Here is a 24,698-nt window from a genome sequence, read left to right on the forward strand (position 1 = left end):
AAAATAATATTTTAACATTTATTGCAAATTGTTTTTGATATTAGAAGACAAATTTTATTATTCTCTTGAAATATTAAATTTCCTTTATTACAATTTTAAAAGAATTATTTTTTTTTATTTTAACAAATTTCGAAGAAAGATAAAAGGACAATATTTTATTTTAAAAAAAATTTTTAAAATGATTAAAAATTAAAATACAGAGAATTTGTGAAAAAGATTTTTCGATTTTTATTTTTCTTTATATTTTAACAATTTGACAGAAATTGTTTTTGTTGTTAAATGCAAATATTTTTTTTAAAAAAAACCTCTAAATTTCATTTAAAAATAAATTTACATCCGCGATTTTGTATATTCCGATGGGAATAACAATTTATGAGATCCAGTTGCAGTAACAAATGGAAGTAATCCTGAATTTGGAATAATATTATACGTTAGAGATAGTGTCACATTTTTATTTCCCCTGAAACAAAAGAAGAAAATACATTTAAAAAAAGTATATAAATAATATTAATATATTTAAATAAATTACAAGCCTCGGATCGACTTTAAGGAACAAAAAAAGTCGATTTACATTCTAAAGAAAAATCGATTTTTTTAAAATTTTAATTAAGTTAATAAGTATTTTACTTTAAATAACTAATGTTATTAGACATTAAATTAAATTCATTGTATTAATTCCTTAATAAGAATAATTTTATAAAAATATAATAAAGAAAATTTATTTGAAATAAATTTTAAAAATTTTAATTAAATAGAACAAATTTCAAAAAAAAAATCCTAAACTTCCATTTTTTAATTTTTTTTCAAAATCTAATTTAAACAATTTGAAATTTTTGCATACTTTTTAGTTTTAATTGTCCAAAAAATTCAAAACAAAAGTAAATTCATTAAATATTCAATCATTTAGCAATTTAAATTTTATTAATTGAATTATTAAAAATATTCAATCACAAAAATTTAGAATTTTCCCAACCAAAATTAATAGTAAAATAAAATTAATGCATTATTTAATCACCTGAGACCATTTCCATCATCCCAAAAATAGTATTTCATGTTCATTTTTTTCATATTAATATTCGTTTCTTCACCACGTAATATTATTTTGTCCCATAAGACGACCTAATTGAAATTAAAAATATGAAATTATTACAAATTTATTTATGTATAACTTTTTATTGAGCATTAAATAATATTCATTAATTTAAAATATTAATTATATATTCTCTTACTTGATTCACTGCATTTGCTTCAGTACTGTATTCAGCAGTGAGGTATAAAAATAATTGTTTAACATTCCAGTTAAACAATTTGGTGAGATGTAAATAATTATGTAAGGAAAAAATGTGAATGAACAGAAGTAATTATTTATTTGTTTTTTTTTATTTCATCAAGGACAAGGCCTCGGATTACACGACTTTTTCGACTATTACCGACTTTTTTTCAAAAATACGACTTTTTTCAACTTATTTTAATAAAATGCGACTTTTTCGACTTATTTTTACATTCTTTTTTTTTTACAAAATTTTTAAACAAAATACGTTTTTTTCAGGATACAATGCAAAACTTCTTCAGATCTTCTTTATTTCAATTATTTAACAAATTTTCAACTAAAATTGTTCACTAAATTAATTAGTTTTAATAATTTTAATGAAATTCATCAGAAATTCAATTATTTTAAAATATTTTTCAATTAAAATTTTTATGAAATTTAATAATTGTTTATAATTTAGAAAAAAATTAGCAAATAAAATTACTAAAAAATTTTAATTCAAAATCACTTGAAATTTAATTATTTGCAAAAGTTTTAATTATTTTTAATGATTTTTTATAATATTCTTCGAAAATTCAATTATCTGAAAGCATTTTGCAATGAAAAAAATTTTTAAGTTCAATTTTTGTCTGTAATTACTAAAAAATTCTTCAATTATTTTCCAACTAAAATTAAATTATTTTCAAAAATTTCAATCAAAAATCAACTAAAATTCAATTATTTTCCAAAATTTTAATTGAAATTCATTTATTTTCAAAATTTTCAATTCAAAATTAATTAGAAAAAATTCTCAATCCAAAATCAACTAAAATTAAATTATTTTCAAAATTTTCAATTCAAAATTAATTAGAAAAAATTCTCAATCCAAAATCAACTAAAATTAAATTATTTTCAAATATTTCAATCAAAAATCAACTAAAATTCAATTATTTTCCAAAATTTTAATTGAAATTCATTTATTTTCAAATTTTCAATTCAAAATTAATTAGAAAAAATTCTCAATCCAAAATCAACTAAAATTAAATTATTTTCAAAAATTTCAATCAAAAATCTACTAAAATTCAATTATTTATTTTCAAAAATTTCAAATTAAAAGCTTCTAATATTTAATTATTTCTAAAAATTTCCATTTAAAATTTTTTGAAATTTAATAATTTCAATTATTATAACTCTCGTGAAATCAATTTGTTTTTAATGATTTTTATAATATTCTTCGAATATTCAACTATTTGAAACCAGTTTTCAATTAAAAATGGTTTTCAAATTATTGTATTTTTGTCCGCAATTTCTAATAAATTTTTTAGTGAAATTATCAAAAAAATTTAATTAAAAATCACTTGAAGTTCAATTAATTTTAAAAATCTAAATTGTAAATCTTTGAAAATTCAATTACTTTTTGAAAATGTTATGTATAAAATTATTTGATAAATTATTTTTAGTTCTGTAAAATTTAATTATTGTCTGAAAATTAACCAAATCTTTTTGAAATTCAATTATTTCTAAAAATTTCAACTTTAACTCTTCCAAAATTATTATTATTTAAAAGACTTTTTTAATAAAAAATCTGTAATTTTTCCCTGACCGAAATTAGACTAAAAAGTTTTTATTTTGTTCAAATAAAATTTATTTTGATACAATTAAATCATTTACCTGTCTATTATCCACTAATTTCATATGTAATTAAACCAAATAAATAATGTTTCGTAAAAAATAAAATATTTAAGTGAAATAAATAAACTAATTTGAAACGTATAAATATTCTCAACATTTCATTTAAAAGAATTTTTACGGCGTCAAATTTTAAATTATCAAATTTTTATTTAGTAAAATTATATAAAGCAGATTTTCTAGTACATTGAATTTCAAATTAATACAATTTCAATTTAACGGAATTTATATCGAGAAAAATTGCATAAAGAACAATTTTTTTAACAGAATTGTTATTTTAGTATATATAATTTTACAAAAATTTTTATTGAAAAATAGTTTAAAATAATTGAATTTCTGATGAATTTCATTAAAATTATTAAAAATAATTAATTTAGTGAAGAATTTTAGTTCAAAATTTGTTTAATAATTGAAATAAAGAAGATCTGAAGAAGATTTCAATATTATACTAAAAAAAAAACAGGGTGTCTAGTGAATTTTTATTTTAAAATTCCCGGCAAAATCCCGGATTTCCCGGAATTTAAGACACAGTTTTCCCGGATTTTCTTAAATTGAAATTGTACAATACTATGTTTTAAGAATACCTTGGAAGTTACATGAGTAACTAATAAAATTATATTTGTATAATTTTGTTACTATTAAAAATCGAAAAGCATTTTTTCTGTTTCGGAAGTAATTTTAATTTGTATAATTTATTAAAATATACTTTTTACAATTTTTTAATGAAATAAGCTTAGGATTAAGCATGTAAGACAAGTTTTTAATTAATTATTACGAAAATACCGTAAATCGCAGTATTTTTTCAATTTCAAATAACTTAGTAAATCTATCAAGTTGAAGTAACATTCATAATTTAACAAAAAAATTATTTCATATATTTTTTTCAGCAAAAATTGAAGGTCGTTTTTTAAGATTTGAAATATCACCTAGGTCACAAACGACCCAGGTCGGGATTCGAAGGGTTAGCATTACTGAAAAGAAATTTGTCTTCAGAACATATTAAATTTTTTAATGCAAAGATTTTGTGAGAATTTTTTCCAAGTACTTTTTCATTTAATTATAATATTTCCATCTGCACAACAGAAATAACTTTAATTTTTCCCAACTATTTTTTTTCCTCAATTTCGAAATTTTTAGAATATAAGAAAAAATTTATGGAATAATATTGACAAGTTACCTTAATTTTATGAAAAATTACCTTTTAAGTAAAATTGCAAATTTGAAAAACTTCATTATTTTTTGAATTACTTGCAATTTAATAAAACACTGCAATTTGCACTGCTTTTGTAATAAATTACAAAAAATATATTATTAATACAATTAGGAATATTGCTAAAAAAAAGGATATCAGATACGAGTATACCAATAAAAAATTTTCTACGAAAATTTAAAAATTAAATATATTTTTCTAATATTTTCTAAAAATCTACGGATTTCCCGGATCTGTTTACTAATTCCCGGCAATTTCCCGGTTTTTTTCATGACTCAAAAAATTCCCGGCAAAATCCCGGATCGCTAGACACCCTGAAAAACGTATTTTGTTTAAAAATTTTGTAAAAAAAAATGAAAAAAAAAATTCGAAAAAATTGTATAATCCGAGGCTATATATACTATCGATTAAAAACTATTTAGTTATTAAAAAGGATATCAGTTTTTATATCAAAATTTAAAATACCCAAGTCGTTCTTTTCTCTGGATACACTAAAATCTGGTACATTTTTTCTGAAACAAAAATAATTTTATTTAAAAAATCAAAAAAAAAAAAAAATAAGACAATAAAATTTAAAATTTAACAGAAATTTTATTTAATAATTTTATTTGACTCAAAAAATTATAATTTTTTGTTATAAAAATATAAATATTTCTTGATATTTGTATTATTAAATTTATCGTTAAAGTATTTATTAAAAAAACAAAGTACTTTAAAATAAACTTTTGAAAAATGTTACGTAAGTAAAAATAAATTTGATTTAAATAAATAAAAAAAAAGTAAATTGTAACATAGAAAACGAATTACTCGTTGTTGTTTTTTTTTGTACCCTTAATTTTCTTTTTGGAAATAATAATAAGCAAATAGAAGAAAAAATATTATTTTTTTTTTAAATAAAGATATTTTCATTTTTTTTTACAATAAAAAAATATTAACCATATGTTACGAAAAGAATAACAACTTACACAAGTACTCCACCTGTGTTGAGCGCAACATTCGTTCTATAATCGATAAAAACTGTTGACAAAAAACAGGCAAAAGTGAGACACGCTGAAACACTAAGGGTATATGCTAATATAGCATTTCCTCTCGTTAGAACTGAGTGCATTTTAATTTTCTTTATATTTTAAAAATTAATAATAATTCAACCCGGTAAGCGGACAATTAGGTTAGGAATAATCTGTCAATAATTATAAATTAGAGAAAAAAAAAAGTGAAAGACTAGAATTTAATTAAACTGATAAATGAATAAAAACTAAATTAACTAATAATTGTTTTATTAGCCAAATAAGAATTAATAGATTTTTTTCTCTAATGCAAAAAAAGGAATGAATCTGTCACAATTTTGCCACATGCCAGGTCACTGAATTACAAACAAACGTCATGTATTTCCAGAGTTGGGTAGTTTGAAATAAAGTTTAGGCTACTTTCACAATTTTGCATTGTCCCCACTCGTTCCCGTCATAACTCTCGTCAACTACCGCACTCTGCTCTAGTAAAAATTTAGTAACTTTTATTTAACAATAAAGTCACTAAGTTTTACTAGAGCAGGGTGCGGTAGTTGACGAGAATTATGAGAGTGCGAATGACAACCTTCTTATGCATAACATAACCTAAAATTTTCCAATTACATTATAAATGTTTTTGTTTACTTTTTAATTTATTTTAATTTATATATACGGGTTTTTATAACAAAACAAGTTTTTTTTTTATAAAATAAGAAAATTAACATTTTATCAGTAAGTTTCTTGTCTCGTTTATAACTATAATAATTATTCTATATTTTAATTATAAATAAATGTTATTTTCATATTTTAATGTAAATATCTGTCCTAAAATAAAACAATTTGTCAATGACACTTATTAATTATATATATATACGTATTTTTTAAATTATTTAATTAACTTTTTTCTTTTATTTAATTTATTTCCTCTTTATTACTTATAAATTTATAATTCGTTTAAACTTAATTTTGCATGTAATTTTTATTATTTCCGTTTTTATTTTTTACATACGATAAATATTTATTTAATTTTGGTTGTTTTTTTCTCCTTTTTTTCGAAAATTTATTAAGAAATAAATATTTTGGTTTTATTCTGCTATTTAAAATTTTTTAAATTTCCAACATCTGCTATTTAAGGATTTTAAAGCGTAATTTTTTTAAATTGAACTAAATTTCTCACCAAATTAATGTTTTGGAACATGCGTAAATTTTGAGAACTTGTTAAAAAAAAAAAACTAAATTATTTTTTTAAAAATAATAAAAATTTTTTTTTAAAAATACAAATTCTAAAATGGTTAAAAATTAAGATTTCTTTCTTTTTGAAAAAACACTGTGTGTCTTTAGAACTCAAATGATGCAAGAAAAAAATACAAAAAAATAAAATAATTTTCAAATAATTACTGGTAAATCGAAAGTTTATAAAAAATTTCAAAATGTTGTGAAATTAACATTTTTTTTTTTTTAAAGATTGCTATTTAAAATTTTTATAGAATGAACGTTTATAGTTTTTGATTTACAATTTTTTATTAGAATTATAAAATTTATTACCTATTAAAAATTTACAATAAAAATTTGTTTAGAAAAGTTTTTTTTATGTTATTTATTTTTATAATCATTTAATTTAATTACTACATTTTTGGTGGGTAAAAATAGAAAAAAAAATATATAACGATAGTCGTTTAGAATTTCTTGAATATAAAAATATTTTACAAATTACATATATTTAATAATAATATAATACAATAAAATATATAATATAAATAAATAATAGACAATAATAGTATGAAAATATTAAACATGAATTTTTAAATTTTGAACAATTTACAATAAAGTCTAATTTTATTTATATATTTTATATATAAAATTAAATCAGTATATTTGTGTTTTAAGATTTTTTATTGTCTTTAAATTTTAAGGAAGCTTTAAAAAAAAATAAAAAATGATTATATTTTTTCTATGATAATAATAGATAATTGAAACTAAAATGGTCAACGTTCCCACTGATCATGGACTTCAGGCAGACATTATATTTGTAATAGAAGGCACTGCTGTTAATGGTGCTTATTTAAACGATCTTAAAACCAATTATCTCATTCCTACTTTAGAGTGAGTATTAAAAAAAAATATATAATTTTTTTTTTTTAAGTTAAATTTAATATTAAAAAAAAAAAAATATTTCATCATATTCTTTTGATAGATATTTTAGTCAAGGAACAATTGAAGACAGAGAATATGTACCAGAGGTAAATCAATTTATTTTAAATATTAAAAGAACACACAGAGGAATAATAAATTTCTAAATATATACATTAATTTATTTACTATTTTTTTTTTTTTTTTTTTTTTTTCAGAACACCTCAACTTTATACGGAGTTGTCGTTTATCATGCCGCCGATTGTTTACCATCTCCCTGTACGGGAACACTTGGACCTTATGCAAATCCTCATAAACTTCTACTTGCCTTGGACAAATTAGAGTATGTTTTTTAAAAAATAATTTTACAATATCAGGGTTGCCACGGATCAGTGAAGAGTCAGGGAACTTTTATGAAAAGTATTGGAAAAATATCAAATTTCTAAAAATGCTACTAAAATTAAAAATTTTTGTTATTTTCAATTCAAACTTTTGCTTCTAAAAATTATTGTCTTACATTTTTATAATTCTAGGCCTCGAATCAACTTTTGAAAGAAAAAAAAAAGTCATTTCAATCGATTTACATTACAAGAAAAAATTCTAAAAAGTCCATTTTTCTATTTTCAATTTTAATTAATTGATAAATATATTATTATTATTAATAATTTATTATTAGAAATTAAATAAAAGTTATTAATTCCTTAATACCTAAAAATATTTTCAAAAATTTTCCATTTTACACTATCGAATTAAATTGAGACAAAATTTTCATGATTTCAATTCAGTTTTAGAACAAATTTTCAAATATAATTTAAAGTTACATTAAAAAAAAAGAAAATTTTTTAAGTCTGATTTGATTAAAATATTATTGAAAAAAAAAATTAATTTTAAATGAAGATTTTCAATTTAAACTTTTATAAATTTGAATTAATAACATTTTTTTTTGACAAACTTCAGACAATAATTGAATTTTAGAGAATTTTCAACTAAAATATATTCTAAATAATTGAAATTTAATGGAGTTACAGTTAAAATTTTTAGAAATAATTGCATTTTTTGAGATTTAAATAATTGAATTTTTAAAAAATTGAATTAAAATTGTTAAAATAATTAATTAAACAAAAAATATTGATAAAAATTTAGGAAAAAAATTTTCAATTGAATTAACATTCAATTAATTATTCAATTGCTAATTGAATGTGGAAGTGTTGGAGTTAAAATTTTTTTGGAAATAATTAAATTTTAGATTTTAAATTGAAACTGTCATAAATTTTAATTTATACATTTTTTTTACAAAAATAATTTAAAGTTCCATTAAAAAGAAGAAAATTTTTCCACTCTCATTTTTGCACATCATTCGAATTCAGAATTTCGAAAAATGTTTTAAATAATTAAATTTTCAAAGAATTTTATCAAAATATTATATAAAAAAAAAATAAATAATTTTAAATGAAAATTTGTGAAATAATTGAATTTCAGAAGATTTTGAATTAAAATTTTAAAAATAATTGAATTTGGAAGAGTTTGATTAAAAAATTTTTAGAAATAATTGAATTTCAGGAGATTTTTAATTGAAACTTTTATAAATTTGAATTAATGAAATTTTTTTTTACAAATTTCAGACAATAATTGAATTTTAGAGAATTTTCCACTGAAATATGTTCTAAATAATTTAATTTTAATGGAGTTACAGTTAAGATTTTTAGAAATAATTGCATTTTTTAAAATTAAAAAAAATTCTAATTTTGTTGTAAATATAAACATTAATTGAAAAACGATTTAAATAATTGAATTTCGGAAAAATTGGATTAAAACTGTTGAAATAATTAATTAAACAATGAATTATGTAAATAAAAATTTGGGGACAAAATTTTCAATTGAATTAACATTCAAATAATTATTCAATTACTAATTGAATTTGAAAGTGTTGAAGTTAAAATTTTTTTGGAAGTAATTAAATTTCAAAAGATTGTAAATTGAAACTTTCATAAATTTTAATTGATAAAATTAAAAATAAAAAACTATATTAATTAATTTACAGTTAAGAAACTGTAGTAATGTAATTTAAAAAAAAATTAAGTTAGCGAAGAATTTTAAATAAAATTTTTAGAAATAATTGAATCATAAAGAATTTTCAATTAAAAAATGTTTTAATAAATTGAATTTTCGATTTTTGAAATTTTCAATTAAAATTTTAACAAACTTGAATTATTGAAAGTTTTTAAAAATTTTATAAACAAAAATTAAAATTTTTAAAATTAATAATTAAAAAACGTTTTATGTGATTGAATTTTTGAAAAACTTGATTAAAGTTACAAGAAATAATTAATTTGAAAAAGAAATTGAAATTAAAATTTTTAGGAATAATTGAATTTTGGAAGAACAATAGTTAAAATTTTGGGAACTAATTGAATTTCAGGAGATTTTTGATTAAAATTTTCGTAAATTGTAATTTCTGTTAATATTTTATAAACTTTAAATAATAATGAAACTTGGGAGAATTTCGAATTGAAAAATGTTTTAAATAATTTAATTTTTGAAAATCTTGATTAAAATTATTAAAATTAAATTATTCAACAATTTCAATTTTAGATAGAAAATTTAGAAATAATTGTATTTTAGAAGAGTTCGACTTAAAATTTTCAGAAATAATAATTGAATTTTAGGAGATTATTAATTGAAACTTTCATTTTTAATTGGTGAAATTTTTTTTTAAACTTTAGACAATAATTGAATTTTAGTGAATTTTCAATTGAAAACTGTTTTAAATTATATAATTTTCGAAGAATTTGTTTTAAATTACTGAAAATAATTGATTATCCAAATAATTCAAGTTAATAATATATTTTTTTTTATAATTCAATTTTAAAAAATAAAAAAGAAATCGAACAAGTCAACTCTGAATATTTAATTATTTATATTTCTTTTTATAAGAAATCCTAAAATAAATAAATAAAATTTTATTTGCAGAATGGTGGGAGGAATGGGCGAATCGCATGCAAATATTGCAGAGGGTTTGGCGACAGCTTTACAATGTTTTGAAGATTTACAAGTGCGACGAGAGCCAAATACAGCTGCCCAAAAACATTGCATCTTGGTCTGTAATTCACCTCCTTATCTCACTGTTGTTCAAGAATCATTTAAATTTGCAGGTCACAGTATTGATCAACTCGCTCCGCTTCTTCAGGATGTGAGTAGAAAATTTTTTTCTTTTTTTTTTGTGTAAAAACATCATTTGTAATATATTTTCGAAAAAAAAAACAGTAAGAGCTAAATAGAAATTCAAAAATTAATATTATTTTTCTAATTAAAAAAAAAAAATTTCTCCTTCTTTCTCAGAGAAATATCAATCTCTCAATTTTGTCGCCACGCAAAATACCCGCATTATTTAAACTATTTGAAAAAGCAGGCGGCGATTTACAATCGTCACAAACGAAAAATTATGCCAAAGATCCACGTCATTTGGTACTTTTGAGAAATTATAATTTAAAAGAACGACCAGTTAGTCCAATTAGTGGCACTGGCCATGGAACAGCGCCAAATGCTGCTCAAATTCCATTGAGTCCATTGCAAAGTAACGATAGTCCAAATACAAATCAAGCGGCGCAAAATATTGCACAACCAACGCAAAATCAAGGCGCACCATTTAGAAATCAAGCACCACAAAATATTGCATCGGTACATCAACCTGGTGCACCACCAATGGCGGCGCCAATGAGCGCTGGAAGACCGAATTTTAATCCACAAATTAATGCACCACCAAATTATCATCCATCGAGTATGAGTGCAAGAGCAACACATAATTGGCGAATGAGACCACCTGGACCACCATTTATTGCACCAAATGCAGCGCCTCCCGCCAGTACACCGGGCAGTGCACTATTGGCACAACTTAATCAACCACCTTCACTGGGTCTCAATATTTCACCCTTTGGACAACGTATGGATGGTAAGATCATTTTTCTTTTTCGTCTTTATTAATTTATAATTTACATTACAGGCATAAATTGTCAATACGATCAGGCCTTGGATTATACGACTTTTTCTGACCTTTTTTTTTCGAAAATACGACTTTTTTCGACTTGTTTAAGAAAAATACGACTTTTTCGATTTGAGGGTGTCTAACGGTCAGGGAAAGGTCAGGGAATTTCTTGAATTTTCTGAAATTTTTTATAAATAAATTACAATAACTATTAGTATCAATTTTTTTTTTTTACTTTTTTCCACAAAGCAAATGCAAATTAAAAAGTTGGCTTTCACACTCAATTATTAAGCATGTGATATATCTTATATTCATTAAGTAAATAATTATTTACTACTATTTATTGAATCTAATAAATGATTTTTTAAACTTGGATAACAATTAATTACTTTTTTTTCAGTGAAATATTTGCTTTTTTAAAATATAAATAAAAATTATTTGATACAATTTTATTTTATCGGTTCAACTTCAAATAAACTAAATTATTATTCATTAATATGAATAATTTATTATTTAATGCTAATACGAAATTTATGTCTATAAAAATTGACAAAAAAAAGAACTAAGTAGAATTTTTCTTAAATGAAAAATTCTGTTAAATAAGAATTAGTTGAAATTAAAATTTTCTTTAATAAAAACTTTGTTAAATGGAAATTCTGTTAATTGTGAATTTATTTAATGACAATTCTGTTAAGTAAATATTTTGATAAATTGAAATTTACTAAAATAATAATCCTGTTAAAAAAAATTTTTCTTTAGGCAAATACATATGAAATTAGTTGATAATAGACAGGTAAATGATTTAATTGTATCAAAATAAATTTTATTTGATCAAAATAAAAATTTTTTAGTGTAATTTTGGTCAAGGAAAAGTCAGGGAATTTTTATCCTAGCAGTTGTTAGACATCCTGGATTTTTTAAATAATTTTTTTTTTGCAAAATTTTTAAACAAAATACGTTTTTTTAGTATAAAATTCAGATCTTCTTTAGATCTTCTTTATTTCAATTATTTAACAAATTTTTAACTAAATTAATTATTAAAAAAAAAATCTAACAAAATCTAACTAACCATCTGAAACTTTTTGAAATTTAAGAATTTCAATTCTAACTCTTCCGAAATTCAATTAGGGTAAGTGCATCAGTTACGGCGCGTTCAGAAAAAATAACTATTATTACTATTATATTTAATATAACTGTTGCAAAATGATTAAAAAAATTATTTTAATCTTTTTTTGATACAATTACTTATAAAGATGCACATTTAAAGAATTATTAATTTAATTATTTGAGATCAAATTTTTTTTCCCTCGCCGTAATTGAAACATTTTTAAGATTTACATTGGCTTCAATTACGGTGGGGCAAAGTATATTCAAAATACACGTAATTTTGATCACCGTAATTGATACACCGAAACTGATACAAACGCGAAGTAATATAAAATTGCGGTATTACTTTTAATTTCTCATATTTGTTTAAATAATCGATTTTTATAAAGTTAAATTTTTTTTTTAATATCTAAATAACATAAGTTTTTAGTTTAATAAGTCTTAAATTGACTTTATACAATAGAAATATCGAATTTTCTATTTCAAAGGTGTTTTGCCTGGAATCGCGCCGTAATTAGTACATTTACCCTATTTTTAATAATTTTTATAATATTCTTCGAAAATTCAATTATTTGAAAGCCTTTTTCAATTAAAAAATTTGAAAGTTCAATTTTTGTCTTTAATTTTTAAGAAATTTTTCAGCAACAAAAATTTACAAAAAAAATTCCAATTCAAAATCACTTGAATTCAATTATTTTCAAAAATTTCAATTTAAAACCTTCTAAAATTTAATTATTTCTAAAAATGTCAACTGTAACTCTTCCAAAATTGTAATGGTTTTAAATTATTTTTCAAATATTGTTCAAAAATTTTAATTTAACATTTTTGAAATTTCAATTACTTTTAAAGAATTGCAAAATAAAAAATAAAAACGCTCTTTAATAATTTGAATTGAAATACTTGAAAAAATACTTAAAAATCCAATCGTTTTCAAATATTTCAATTAATGTTCTTCAAAAATGCAATTTTCAAAAGTAATTGCAATTGTAATTCTTGGAAGATTTAATTAAAAATTAAAATTAATTCTGTATAGTTAAAAAAAATTACTACTTTTTCGACTATTTTCGACTTATTTTTAATAAAATGCGACTTTTTCGACTTTTTTTTTTACATTTTTTTTACAAAATTATTAAACAAAATACGTTTTATTAGTATAAAATGCAAATCTTCTTCAGATCTTCTCTATTTCAATTATTTAACAAATTTTGAACTAAAATTCTTCACTAAATTAATTATTTTTAATAATTTTAATGAAATTCATCAGAAATTCATTTATTTTAAACTATTTTTCAATTAAAATTTTTATGAAATTTAATAATTGTTTATAATTAAAAAAAAAAATTAGCAAATAAAATTGCTAAAAATTTTTAATTCAAAATCACTTGAAATTTAATTACTTGCCAAAATTTCAATTATTTTTAATGATTTTTATAATATTCTTCGAAAATTCAATTATCTGAAAGCATTTGACAATTAAAAAGATTTTTAAGTTCAATTTTTGCCTGTAATTACTAAAAAATTCTGCAATTATTTTCCAAAATTTTAAATGAAATTCAATTATTTTCAAAATTTTCAATTCAAAATCTTTTAAAATTCAATTATTTTCAAAATTTTCAATTCAAAATCAACCTAAATTTTAATTATTCTCAAAAATTTCAATTCAAAATTAATTAGAAAAAATTCTCAATCCAAAATCAACTAAAATTAAATTATTTTCCAAAATTTCAATCAAAAATAAACTAAAATTCAATTATTTTCAAAAAATTTAATTGAAATTCAATTATTTTCAAAATTTTCAATTCAAAATTAATTAGAAATAATTCTCAATCCAAAATCAAGTAAAATTAAATTATTTTTAAAAATTTCAATCAAAAATCAACTAAAATCCAATTATTTTCAAAAATTTTAATTTTAAATTTAATAATTTCAATTATAACTCTCGTGAAATTAAATTTTTATTTTTAACTATTTTTAAAATATTCTTCAAATATTTTAATGGTTTTCAAATTATTGTATTTTTGTCCACAATTTCTATAAATTTTTTAGTGAAATTATCAAAAAAATTTAATTAAAAATCACTTGAAATTCAATTAATTTTTTAAAAATATCAATTGTAAATCTTTGGAAATTCAATTATTTCAATAAATTTCATCTTCAATATGTAAAACTTTTTTATTAAAATAAAAAAATCGACTTTTTCGACTTTTTTTGGAATATTAATCGACTAAAACGACTTTTTTTGTGCCTTTAAGTCGATCCGAGGCCTGTATTGAAATATTTCGAATAAAAAAGAATAGGTTTAAAATCGCTTGAATTCAAAAATTTCTATTTAAAACCTAAAATTTAATTATTTCTAAAATTGTCAACGGAAACTTTTCCAAAATCTTTTTTTTTTTAACGTTTGTCAATAGAGAATTTTCGACTTTTAAAAAAAAAATTTATTGTCTTTTTTAAAAATTTTAGGCACTGCTGGTAATGCAATTGCAGCAAACGCTCAACAACAACAGCAACAGCAATTGTCTCAACAGCAATTGAGAATGATGATGCAGCAGCAACAACAACAACAACAACAGAATCAACAACAAAATCAACAAACGTCAATGGGAATGCAAGCTCAACAAGCACAAAATCAAGCTGTTACACAATTGACAGTTTCTGCTGTTAGTCAACCAACACCAAATCAAGGACCACACACTGTTACTGCGCCACAAAATCCTGGTCAACAATCAACTGGCACACCACAAGTTCCTCATCCTCAAGGCCAGGTTCGTTTTTTTTTTTTTTTACTACACTGAGAAAAAAAAAATTTAGTGTTTGCAACAAAATTGTTTGGTTAGGCTATTTTGGTTCTTGTAACCAAATTTTGGTTGGCTGACTAAACATTTTTCTCATTGTAATTAATACAAATTCTACTAAAATTAAATAATTAATTCTACTAATATTTCCAAAGTAAAAATATTTTTAACTGGGTTAATTATATACCGACAAAAAACAGCTATTTTTTTTTTTACTCAAAACGTCATTAAAATTTAGAATTAAGAGGAGGGACCGCTGAAATTTCAACCTTTCAAAATTGAGGCTGTTTCAGGTTGTCAAATTTGTTTCCCAGTTAATATTGAGTATTTAAAACTGTAATATACTATGGGAAATTGATAAACAGTTAATTTATTAATAATTTTTAAAATAAAACTCAAAATTTTCAAAAGTTAAAAATTTAAACAATTCTGTTACAATTTTTATTATTTTTCATTGCTGATTTTTTTATACACTTTTTTCAAGATTCTAAACAATCAATCGTATGGATTTTGAAAAAATTCAATTTTTGAAAAATAAAAAAAAATGCAAAATTTGTTAAAAATAACTTTTTTTTTCATTTTTCATAGTGAAATATGATTTCAGGTTCTAAAAAAATTTGTAAAAAAAAAAAAATTGTTACCCCTAAACCAAACCAATTATGTTTGGTTTGAATTTGATCAATTATTCCATAAAAATTCTTATGGATTTTTAAAAATTTTAATATTTTCAAAAAATAAAATTTTGAAAATATAGTCAAAAAAAAAATTTTTTTTTAATTTTGATAATTCATAATAATTTTAGACCCAAAATAATGCCAGAAAAAAAAATTGACACCCTTTAACAACATTAATTTTGATGAGCTGAAATTTTACCGATCCCTCCCCTTAAAAGAAAAAATTTATTTAACTTTTACATATTGTATTGTGAATATTTTAAAATAAAAATTTTATTCTATAAAAATATAAATGGGTAAAATAGCCCCTGCAATGTTATAATTACTCCGATTGACAATATTTTCTTTATTAAAAATTATTTTCCAACATTATTAATTATTATTTATAGTAAAAATTTATGTGGAACCAATATTTTCAAATTGAGAATTCACAATTAAAATTGTATGTTGAAAATAATTTTTCTTTTAATTTAGAGATATAAATATTTTTATTTTAAAAGAAATTTTAATTTGAACTATTTCATTATTAAGCTGTTATTATGTAATAGTTATTAATATAAATTTTATTTATAAATAAATAATTTATAAATAAACAGGGTTTCTAACGGTCAGGGAAAAGTCAGATAATTTAAATGGTCAGAGAAAAGGCAGGGAATTTTTTTTTAAATAAATTAAAGTAACTATTAGTTTCAAAAATTTTTTTTTCATTTCTCCCTAAAGAAAATGAAAATTAAAAAGTTTTCCTTCACACTTAATTATTAAGCATGTGATATATCTTATATTCATTAAGTAAATAATTATTTACAACTATTTATTGAATCTAATAAATGATTTTTATAAACTTGGATAATAATTAATTAATTTTTTTCAGTAAAATATTTGGTTTTTTAATATAAATAAAAATTATTTTATTTTATTGGTTCAACTTCAAATAAAGTAAATTATTCATTAATACGAATAATTTATTATTAAATGCTAATACCCACATTTAACTTATAAAAATTTTTGACGGTTTCGAATATTAAATATTATCGAATTTCTATTTTGCAAAATTGTATAAAGTGGATTTTATATTATGCAAAATTTTTAATTTACATTTAACTAAAATTCGATTTAAAAGAATTTCTATTTAACAGAACTCTTATAAGGCATTTTTTCTAATAATTTTTAAAAATTTTTAATTAATATAATTTAAATTTAACAAAATTTATGTCTATAAAAATTAACAAAAAAAAGAACTAAGTAGAATTTTTTTTAAATGAGAAATTCAGTTAAATAAGAATTAGTTCGAATTAAAATTTTCTTCAATAAAAACTTTGTTAATTAAGAATTTTGTTAAATAAAAATTCTGTTAATTGTGTATTTATTCAATGACAATTCTGTTAAATATTTTGATAAATCAAAATTTACTAAAAAAACAATTCTGTTAAAAAAATTGTTCTTTATGCAATTTTTCTTGATATAAATTCCTTTAAATTTGAAATTGTATTAATTTAAAATTCAATGTACTAGAAAATCTGCTTTATATAATTTTACTAAATAAAAATTTGATAATTTAAGATTTAACGCCGTAAAAATTCTTTGAAATTAAATGTTGAGAATATTCATACGTCCCCCCAATTAGTTTATTTATTTAACTTAAATATTTTATTTTTTACAAAACATTATTTATTTGATTCAAATACATATGAAATTAGTGGATAGTAGACAGGTAAATTATTTAATTGTATCAAAATAAATTTTATTTGATCAAAATAAAAATTTTTTAGTGTAATTTAGATCAGTGAAAAGTCTGGGAATTTTTTCCTAACAGTTGTTAGACATTATTCATTATTATTTATTTATTAAATGAAAGTTATATTAATTTGAAAAGTACAATTTTTTTTTTCCATTCTAGGCAAATGTTGGTCAACAACCAATGGTCATGGGAACTGAACGTAGAATTATTTGGCAAGGTACATTAGAGTGGATTGAAAAAAATAAAAATCCAAATGATATACAAAAGCAAACTAAACATGTACCTTGTCAAGTATCAATACAATCAAAGGAAGGAGAAATGGATTTGTGAGTATATTTTAATTTTATTATCTAGTCAATTTTCATTTTAAAAAAATTTATTTTATGTCCAACAAAAATTTTCATTTAAAAATTTCGTTAATTTTTTTAATATTAGGAAACAATTCTTGCCTAATGTGAAAATTATTTTTGTAATTCTAAATTTTGATCTTCTACAGAAAAACAGATAATTGGCCTCCAAAATTAATAATGCAATTAATGCCTAAAATGCTCTTAGGAACAATAGGAAATTCTTATTTGAAAAATTCGAGATCAGTTAATTTTTATCCAACTCCTTGCGAAGCTCTTGAATCTCTTATTAAAGTCATGTCTACTGGCTTTGTAAGTATTTTATTCTTTCTAGAATGATTTTGAAAAAAAAATTTATTCTTCTATTTAAAAAAAAAAAATAAATAAAAAAAATGGAATCTAAAAATTTTTTAGGCGGGATGCGTTCATTTTAATACACAACCACCTTGTGGAATAAAAGTACTTTTACTTTTATATACCGCTGATAAAAGATCATTTGTTGGCTTTATACCAAATGATCAATCTGGTTTTGTTGATCGTCTTCGAAAAGTCATTCAACAGCAAAAAAATACTCAAGCATTACGTCATCAATCACAGGTAAAAATTTTTTTTTTTTGTATGAAGTAGAATTATTTTTATATAGATATGTAACTTGATTTTTATAATTGGCTAATTATTTTATATTATCTAAAAAATATATTATAAAATTATAAATTATGAAATTTCGATAATTTTCTAATTAGGCGGGTGCTCCACCTGGTGCAAATGCGATGCAAGGTGGAATGCCAACAAGTGGTATTTCCCAAGGGGGAATTCTTATGTCACAAACAAATACAATGGCAATGGGTGGCGGTCAAATTACACAGAATGTTGTCGCTTCGAATCCACAACAAAATTTAGCCACTCCAACTGGACCACCGGGTCAAATAAATCTTCAGGTATGAATATACTTTTTAGATTCGATACGCAGTACTAGAGTGTATAAAATTTTCTATACAACTATCATGAGCCAAAAGTTTTTAATAATCAAATGAACAAAATTTTTTTCCAACTTCTTTAAATATAAATTTTTTTAAAAAAAAAAAAAAGGTTTTAAATATCTAATAAGAAGTTATTGTTTAATTTACCGTTTTATTTTACATTGCCATTATAATTTTTAATAATTTAAAGATTGAAAAAAAATATTTTGTTCATTTGAATGTTCATAACTTTTGACTCATCAACACTGTCAATAATTTCGATCCCACTTTTGGTCCTATATATTTTCGTAGTTAGTCAGGCTTTGTAACTTAAAAAAAAAAATTAAAATTGCCCGATTGAGTGGAAAATGTAAAAATAGTGTTAAAACTAAGAAATTTTAAATTAAATACTATTTTCTGATTAAAATCAATATTTTTTTATGGAAAGTTTATTAAAAATACTTTCTAAATCACTCCTAGAAGACTAAAATTAATCAATTCAAATAAAAGTTAATTTAATTTTAATTTTCTCAACGCAATTTTAAAGAAAATTAATGAATTTAAGTTAACGAAAACTTTGACTAGTTGAAAACTTAGGTTTCGGATCGACTTTAAGACGCAAAAAAAGTCGATTTACATTACAAAAAAAAAACGAAAAAGTCGATTTTTTTTTAAAATTAAATTTAATTAGTTAATAAGAATTTTACTTTTAATTAATTAATATTATCAGATATTAAATCTATTTTATTAAGGGGAAGGACCGCTGAAATTTTAACCTTTCAAAATTAAGGCTTTTAAAGGTTGTCAATTTTTTTTTTTTTTAAACAATATTGAGTATTTAAAACTAATATTCTATGGAAAATTGAAAAACAATTAATTTATTAATAATTTTTTAAGTAAAACTCGAAATCTTCAAAAAACTAAAATTTTAAATTTCTGTCGCAATTTTTATTATTTTTCATTGCAGATTTTTTTATACACTTTTTTCATGATTTTGAGCAATCAATCGTATGGATTTTGAAAAAATTGAATTTTTTCAAAAAATAAATTTTCTAAAATGGTCGAAATTTTTTTTTTTAAATTTTGATAATTTACAATAATTTTAGATCCCAAATAATGGCAGAAAAAAAATTAACACCCCTTAATATTTTCAAGAAAATTTATTTAAAATATATCAGAATCGAAGACGTAATTTTTTCAAATTTTAATTAAATAAGACAAATTTATAAAAAAAAAAAAATGTTGACAACAATTCAATTTTAGAGATTTTATTTGTAACTTTTGTAAATTATTGAATTTTTGAAAAAAATATTAAAATTATTAAAAATAATTGAACTTTGGAAGAGTTATAGTTGAAATTTCTAGAAATAATTAAATTTCAAAAGTTTTTGTGAAATTTCAGTCAATAATTAAATTTTACAGAATTGAAAATAATTTATTAAATAATTTTAGATAATGTTTTTTAAAAGTAGGTAATAATTGAATTTTCAATGATTTACAATTCAGGTTTTTGAAATTAATTAAACTTCAAGTGATTATTAATTGAAATTTTCTAATGATTTCTGTTGTTGATGAAGAATTTATTAGAAATTACAAACAAAAATTGAATTTCAGAAAGTTTTTAATTGAAAAATGCTTTCGAATAATTGAATTTTTGAAGAATATTTTAAAAATCATATAAAATCATGAAATTTTGGAAGAGTTTCAGTTGACAATTTTCGAAATAATTAAATTTTAGATTTTAAATTGAAATTTTTGAAAATAATTGAATTCAAGTGATTTTAAATCTATTTTTTTTTATTCAAAATATTTCAACATATAGGCATTAAATAGAATCTTCTGATTATTGTTCTTGTAGTAAAAATTTTTTTTCTATACAGAATTAATTTTAATTTTTAATTGAATCTTCCAAGAATTAAAATTGCAATTACTTTTGAAAATTGCATTTTCGATGAACATTAATTGAAATATTTGAAAACGATTGGATTTTTAAGTATTTTTTCAAGTATTTCAATTCAAATTATTAAAGAGCGTTTAATTTTGCAATTTTTTAAAAGTAATTGAAATCTCGAAAAAGTTAAATTGAAATTTATGGAAAATAATTAAATTTTGGAAGAATTATAGTTGAAATTTTTAAGAAAAAATAATTTTTTCAAAAGATTTAATTGAAATTATTTTAAATAATATTGAATCATTAAAAACTTTTAATTAAAATTTTTGAAAATAATAAATTTTTTTCAATCACCTAAAATTGAAATTTTTGAAAATAATAATTGAATATTTTAATTTTAATTAATTTATTTATAACTTTTTTAACTTATTGATTTTTTTTTTAAAAACAATTATATTATTAAAAATAATTGAACTTTGGAAGAGTTATAGTTGAAATTTTTAGAAATAATTAAATTTTAGATTTTAAATTGAAAATTTTGAAAATAATTGAATTCAAGTGATTTTAAATTGAAATTTTTTTTTGTGAATTTCTGTTGATGAAAAATTAATTAAAAATTAAAGACAAAAATTGAACTTTCAAATTTTTTTTAATTGAAAAATGCTTTCAGATAATTGAATTTTCGAAGAATATTATAAAGATTATTAAAAATAATTGAATTTGGGATTAAATATAATTGAAATTAATAAATTTTAAAAATGTTTTAGATGGAAAATTTTAAAAATAATTAAATTTTAGGTTTTAAATTGAAATTTTTGAAAATAATTGAATTCAAGTGATTTTAAATTGAAATTTTTTTGGTAATTTCTGTTGCTCAAGAATTTATTAAAAATTATTGACAAAAATTGATCTTAAAAAATTTTTTAATTGAAAAATGCTTTCAAATAATTTAATTTTCAAAGAATATTATAAAAACGTTAAAAATAATTGAATTTCGAAATTTATAATTGAAATTATTAAATTTCGAAAAGTTTTAGATGTAAAATTTTTAAAAGGTTTAAAATTGAAATTTTTGCTAATTATATAATTATTTAATTTTTTTAAATTATAAACAATTGTTAAATTTAAAAAAAAAAATTTTTAAGAATTAAATTTTAAAAGGTTTTAAATTCCATTATTTCTTGAGAATATTCTCTTGTTCTGGAATTTTATCACTCAAAAGTTTAAAAAAAAAAAAAAATTGAATTAGTAAATTATAACTAATTCACAGTAAACAAATAGTTGAAATTATTTTGAAACTACTATTAATTATAGTTAATATCTATTAATTCAGATTTAGAGGGTAGATAGTTAAAAAAAATTTATTTATCAAATTTAATTTGATAATATTTACAAAATGTTTTAGTTAAAATTTGGTTGTAATTTTTTTTTTTTTTTTAAATTTTTTGCTGATATTTATCTTTTGTCAATAATATTATATTCTATTTGTTATGAATGAAATTTTTTCAATTGTTTAGAATGCAAATATGGCTGGTGGACAGCAAGTTGGCGCAGGAGGCGGAGGAATGATGGGTCAGCAGCGACCTCAATTTGATGATTTGGGAATGATGAGACAACAGAATCTTTTAAAAATTCAACAACTTCGACAAACCCTCGAAGCTGCACAACAACAAGAGGCGCAATATAAATCTCAATTAGAGATCAATGTATGTATTTTATTTATTTTTATTTTTCTAAAAACCTTTTTTTGTATACAGTAATTATAAAATTAAATAAACCGTTATAGGTTTTTTCGTTTTATAATTATTAAATATTAATTTTGTTTTCGTTCATTGCCTTTATTTTAATTTGCAATAATTTTTTTTTTTTAATTTTAAGATACAACACTTTCAATTTGTAATATTGTTCTTTTTAAATTGAAGATTCAACAAAGTCTCGATGTGTCGCAACAACAAGAATTGCAGTACAAACAGCTCGAGGTAGAAAATTCTTTTTTTTTTTACATTTCCTTCGTGAACAAATTTTTATATTCATCTTTTCGTGTGTAATTTTTGTTTTTTATTTGACGATCATTTAGCAAGCACAAAGAGGACTCAATCAAACGGGAATGGCTGGACAACAAGCGAACGCTCAACGCATGATGAGGCCCGTTATGACCAATAGTCTTGGACTTCGGCACTTATTGCAGCAGGTAAATTTAATTAATATGACAATAAATAGAAAAAAAATTTACAATTTGGTAAACAGAATTTATGAATTTTTTTAAACTTCAACTGTACTAATTTTATATATTTTGTTTATTATTAAATGCAATTGTATTTGTAGTCAATATCGAAAGTTGATTTTCTTCAGTAAATTTGATGAAAAATTCATTTTTCGTATTTAAATTTAATTTTCTGTTGTCATCTACTATTAATTTTTTCCTTTCTTTCTTCTGATATTTTTTTGTTTCATTAAAATTTATAATGTGAGCTTAAATGAGATTCATTTTAATCTTAAATTAATTAAGACTTCACCAAAGTAATTTCAAAAGAAAACGTCGATGTTCATTGAACTTTATTTTTATATTAAAACTTAATTTTTTCCCTCACATATTAAAAAGTTAGAATTTAAAATAAAATTACTATTGTTTAGACGCACTAGAATAGAAATAAATAAAAAAATAAATAAATGCAAAAGGGAAATTATTATTACGTATTTGAATTTTGTGTACAGCAGCAACCACAATATCGACAAGTTGTTGGAATGCAGCAGCAAATGGTGGGTCCCAGAGGACAAATGAATGTACGACCCATGGAACCAGGAAATCCTCAAGGTCAACAATTTGACGATGTCTCTAATTATGACTTTCTTGGTTGAAAATTTTATACATAACTAATATTTCTTCTTCTCTATTTTAATAAATAAATTTTTATCAATTTGTATTCAGACGTTTACATATAAATACAATGTAATACTTTCACATCAACTATATATTATATATAAGTTATAACAAAATTAATTAAAAACATAATTTTGCAAGCAAACAGAACTAAAGTATACATATATATTTGCATAATTTAAATATTTGTAATTAAGAGATTTTTGTTTTATACACAATATATTGTTGATAATTTTATGTATTAGATACGGCAAAAAAATGAAACAATCATGCCAATTAAAGAATTTTTATCACATCATATATGGTCTTTTTATTTTAGTTTTTTAAGAAATAATGAATTTTTAATGTACCAATGATAGAAAAATATATTTAAAAAAAAAGATAAGTATTTATCTTCTGAAAAGAATGTAATGATAAATAAATGGTGGATTAGCTCGTCGGATCAGGATTTATTTATTTACTATAGACAGAATCTTTGATGTGAAAGTTTTAAATTTAAATTATTTATATCAGGGTTGCCACGGGTCAGGAAAATCTAATAGAAAAGTCAGGAAAAAAGAGATTGCTCAGGAAAATTAGAGAATTTTATGAAAAGTACTGGAAAAATATCAAATTTCTAAAAATGCTACTAAAATTATAATTTTTCTAATTTTCAATTTAAACTTTTGCTTCTAAAAATTATTGTCTTACATTTTTATAATTCTAGGCCTCGAATCGATTTTTGAAAGAAAAAAAAGTCATTTTAGTCGATTTACATTACAAGAAAAGTCTAAAAAGTCCGTTTTTTTATTTTCAATAAATTTTAATTAATTGATAAATATTTTATTATTAACAATTTATTATTAGAAATTAAATAAAAGTTATTAATTCCTTAATACCTAAAAATGTTTCACAGAAATATTTTCAAGAATTTTTTTTTTTAAACCACCGAATTAAACTGAGATAAATTTTTTAAGATTTCAATTCAGTTTCAGAAGAAATTTTCAAAAATAATTTAAAGTTACATTTAAAAAAAAAATAAAATTTTTCAAGTCTGATT

The 24,698-nt window shown here is 20.6% G+C and overlaps 2 protein-coding genes across 3 annotated transcripts; one reads left to right on the forward strand and one right to left on the reverse strand.

Annotated features, from left to right (window-relative positions):
• Positions 1–204: 204 nt before the first annotated feature.
• On the reverse strand, positions 205–5,534 carry LOC127286484 (signal peptidase complex subunit 3). The gene is made up of 5 exons (XM_051312918.1): positions 5,114–5,534; positions 4,585–4,660; positions 1,230–1,316; positions 1,016–1,119; positions 205–460 (listed from the first exon to the last, which is right to left on the reverse strand). Exons 1-5 carry the CDS (start codon positions 5,254–5,256, stop codon positions 331–333), a joined length of 540 nt encoding a protein of 179 aa, XP_051168875.1. The 5' UTR covers positions 5,257–5,534; the 3' UTR covers positions 205–330.
• A 191-nt stretch (positions 5,535–5,725) lies between these two features.
• On the forward strand, positions 5,726–23,957 carry LOC127286485 (mediator of RNA polymerase II transcription subunit 25-like). 2 transcript variants are annotated; one of them, XM_051312919.1, is made up of 15 exons: positions 5,726–5,887; positions 7,122–7,258; positions 7,350–7,395; positions 7,504–7,628; positions 10,256–10,475; positions 10,625–11,234; positions 14,838–15,139; positions 17,741–17,907; positions 18,078–18,240; positions 18,343–18,525; positions 18,672–18,866; positions 22,296–22,484; positions 22,701–22,757; positions 22,856–22,969; positions 23,494–23,957. In XM_051312919.1, the coding sequence occupies exons 2-15, from the start codon at positions 7,137–7,139 to the stop codon at positions 23,635–23,637; spliced, it is 2,637 nt and encodes an 878-aa protein (XP_051168876.1). In that variant the 5' UTR covers positions 5,726–5,887; positions 7,122–7,136; the 3' UTR covers positions 23,638–23,957. The 2 variants fall into 2 exon arrangements, with proteins under 2 accessions (XP_051168876.1, XP_051168877.1); XM_051312920.1 differs by having other exon boundaries at positions 23,497–23,957.
• The last annotated feature ends 741 nt before the right edge of the window (positions 23,958–24,698 follow it).

This window comes from Leptopilina boulardi, unplaced genomic scaffold (genome assembly GCF_019393585.1).
Source record: "Leptopilina boulardi isolate dan_hultmark-lab unplaced genomic scaffold, ZJU_Lbou_2.1 LbouV2_362, whole genome shotgun sequence".
In the NCBI taxonomy this organism is placed as follows: domain Eukaryota; kingdom Metazoa; phylum Arthropoda; class Insecta; order Hymenoptera; family Figitidae; genus Leptopilina; species Leptopilina boulardi.

Excerpts from the sequence above, each read along its gene's own strand:
- LOC127286484 (XM_051312918.1), bottom strand. The coding sequence starts at position 5,256 with ATGCACTCAGTTCTAACGAGAGGAAATGCTATATTAGCATATACCCTT. Across the intron at positions 4,661-5,113 it reads AACACAGGTGGAGTACTTGT|AAAAAATGTACCAGATTTTA; the intron begins GTAAGTTGTTAT and ends TTTTTGTTTCAG. Across the intron at positions 1,120-1,229 it reads AAGCAAATGCAGTGAATCAA|GTCGTCTTATGGGACAAAAT; the intron begins GTAAGAGAATAT and ends AATTTCAATTAG.
- LOC127286485 (XM_051312919.1), top strand. The coding sequence starts at position 7,137 with ATGGTCAACGTTCCCACTGATCATGGACTTCAGGCAGACATTATATTT. Across the intron at positions 10,476-10,624 it reads TCGCTCCGCTTCTTCAGGAT|AGAAATATCAATCTCTCAAT; the intron begins GTGAGTAGAAAA and ends CTTCTTTCTCAG. Across the intron at positions 18,526-18,671 it reads CATTACGTCATCAATCACAG|GCGGGTGCTCCACCTGGTGC; the intron begins GTAAAAATTTTT and ends TTTTCTAATTAG.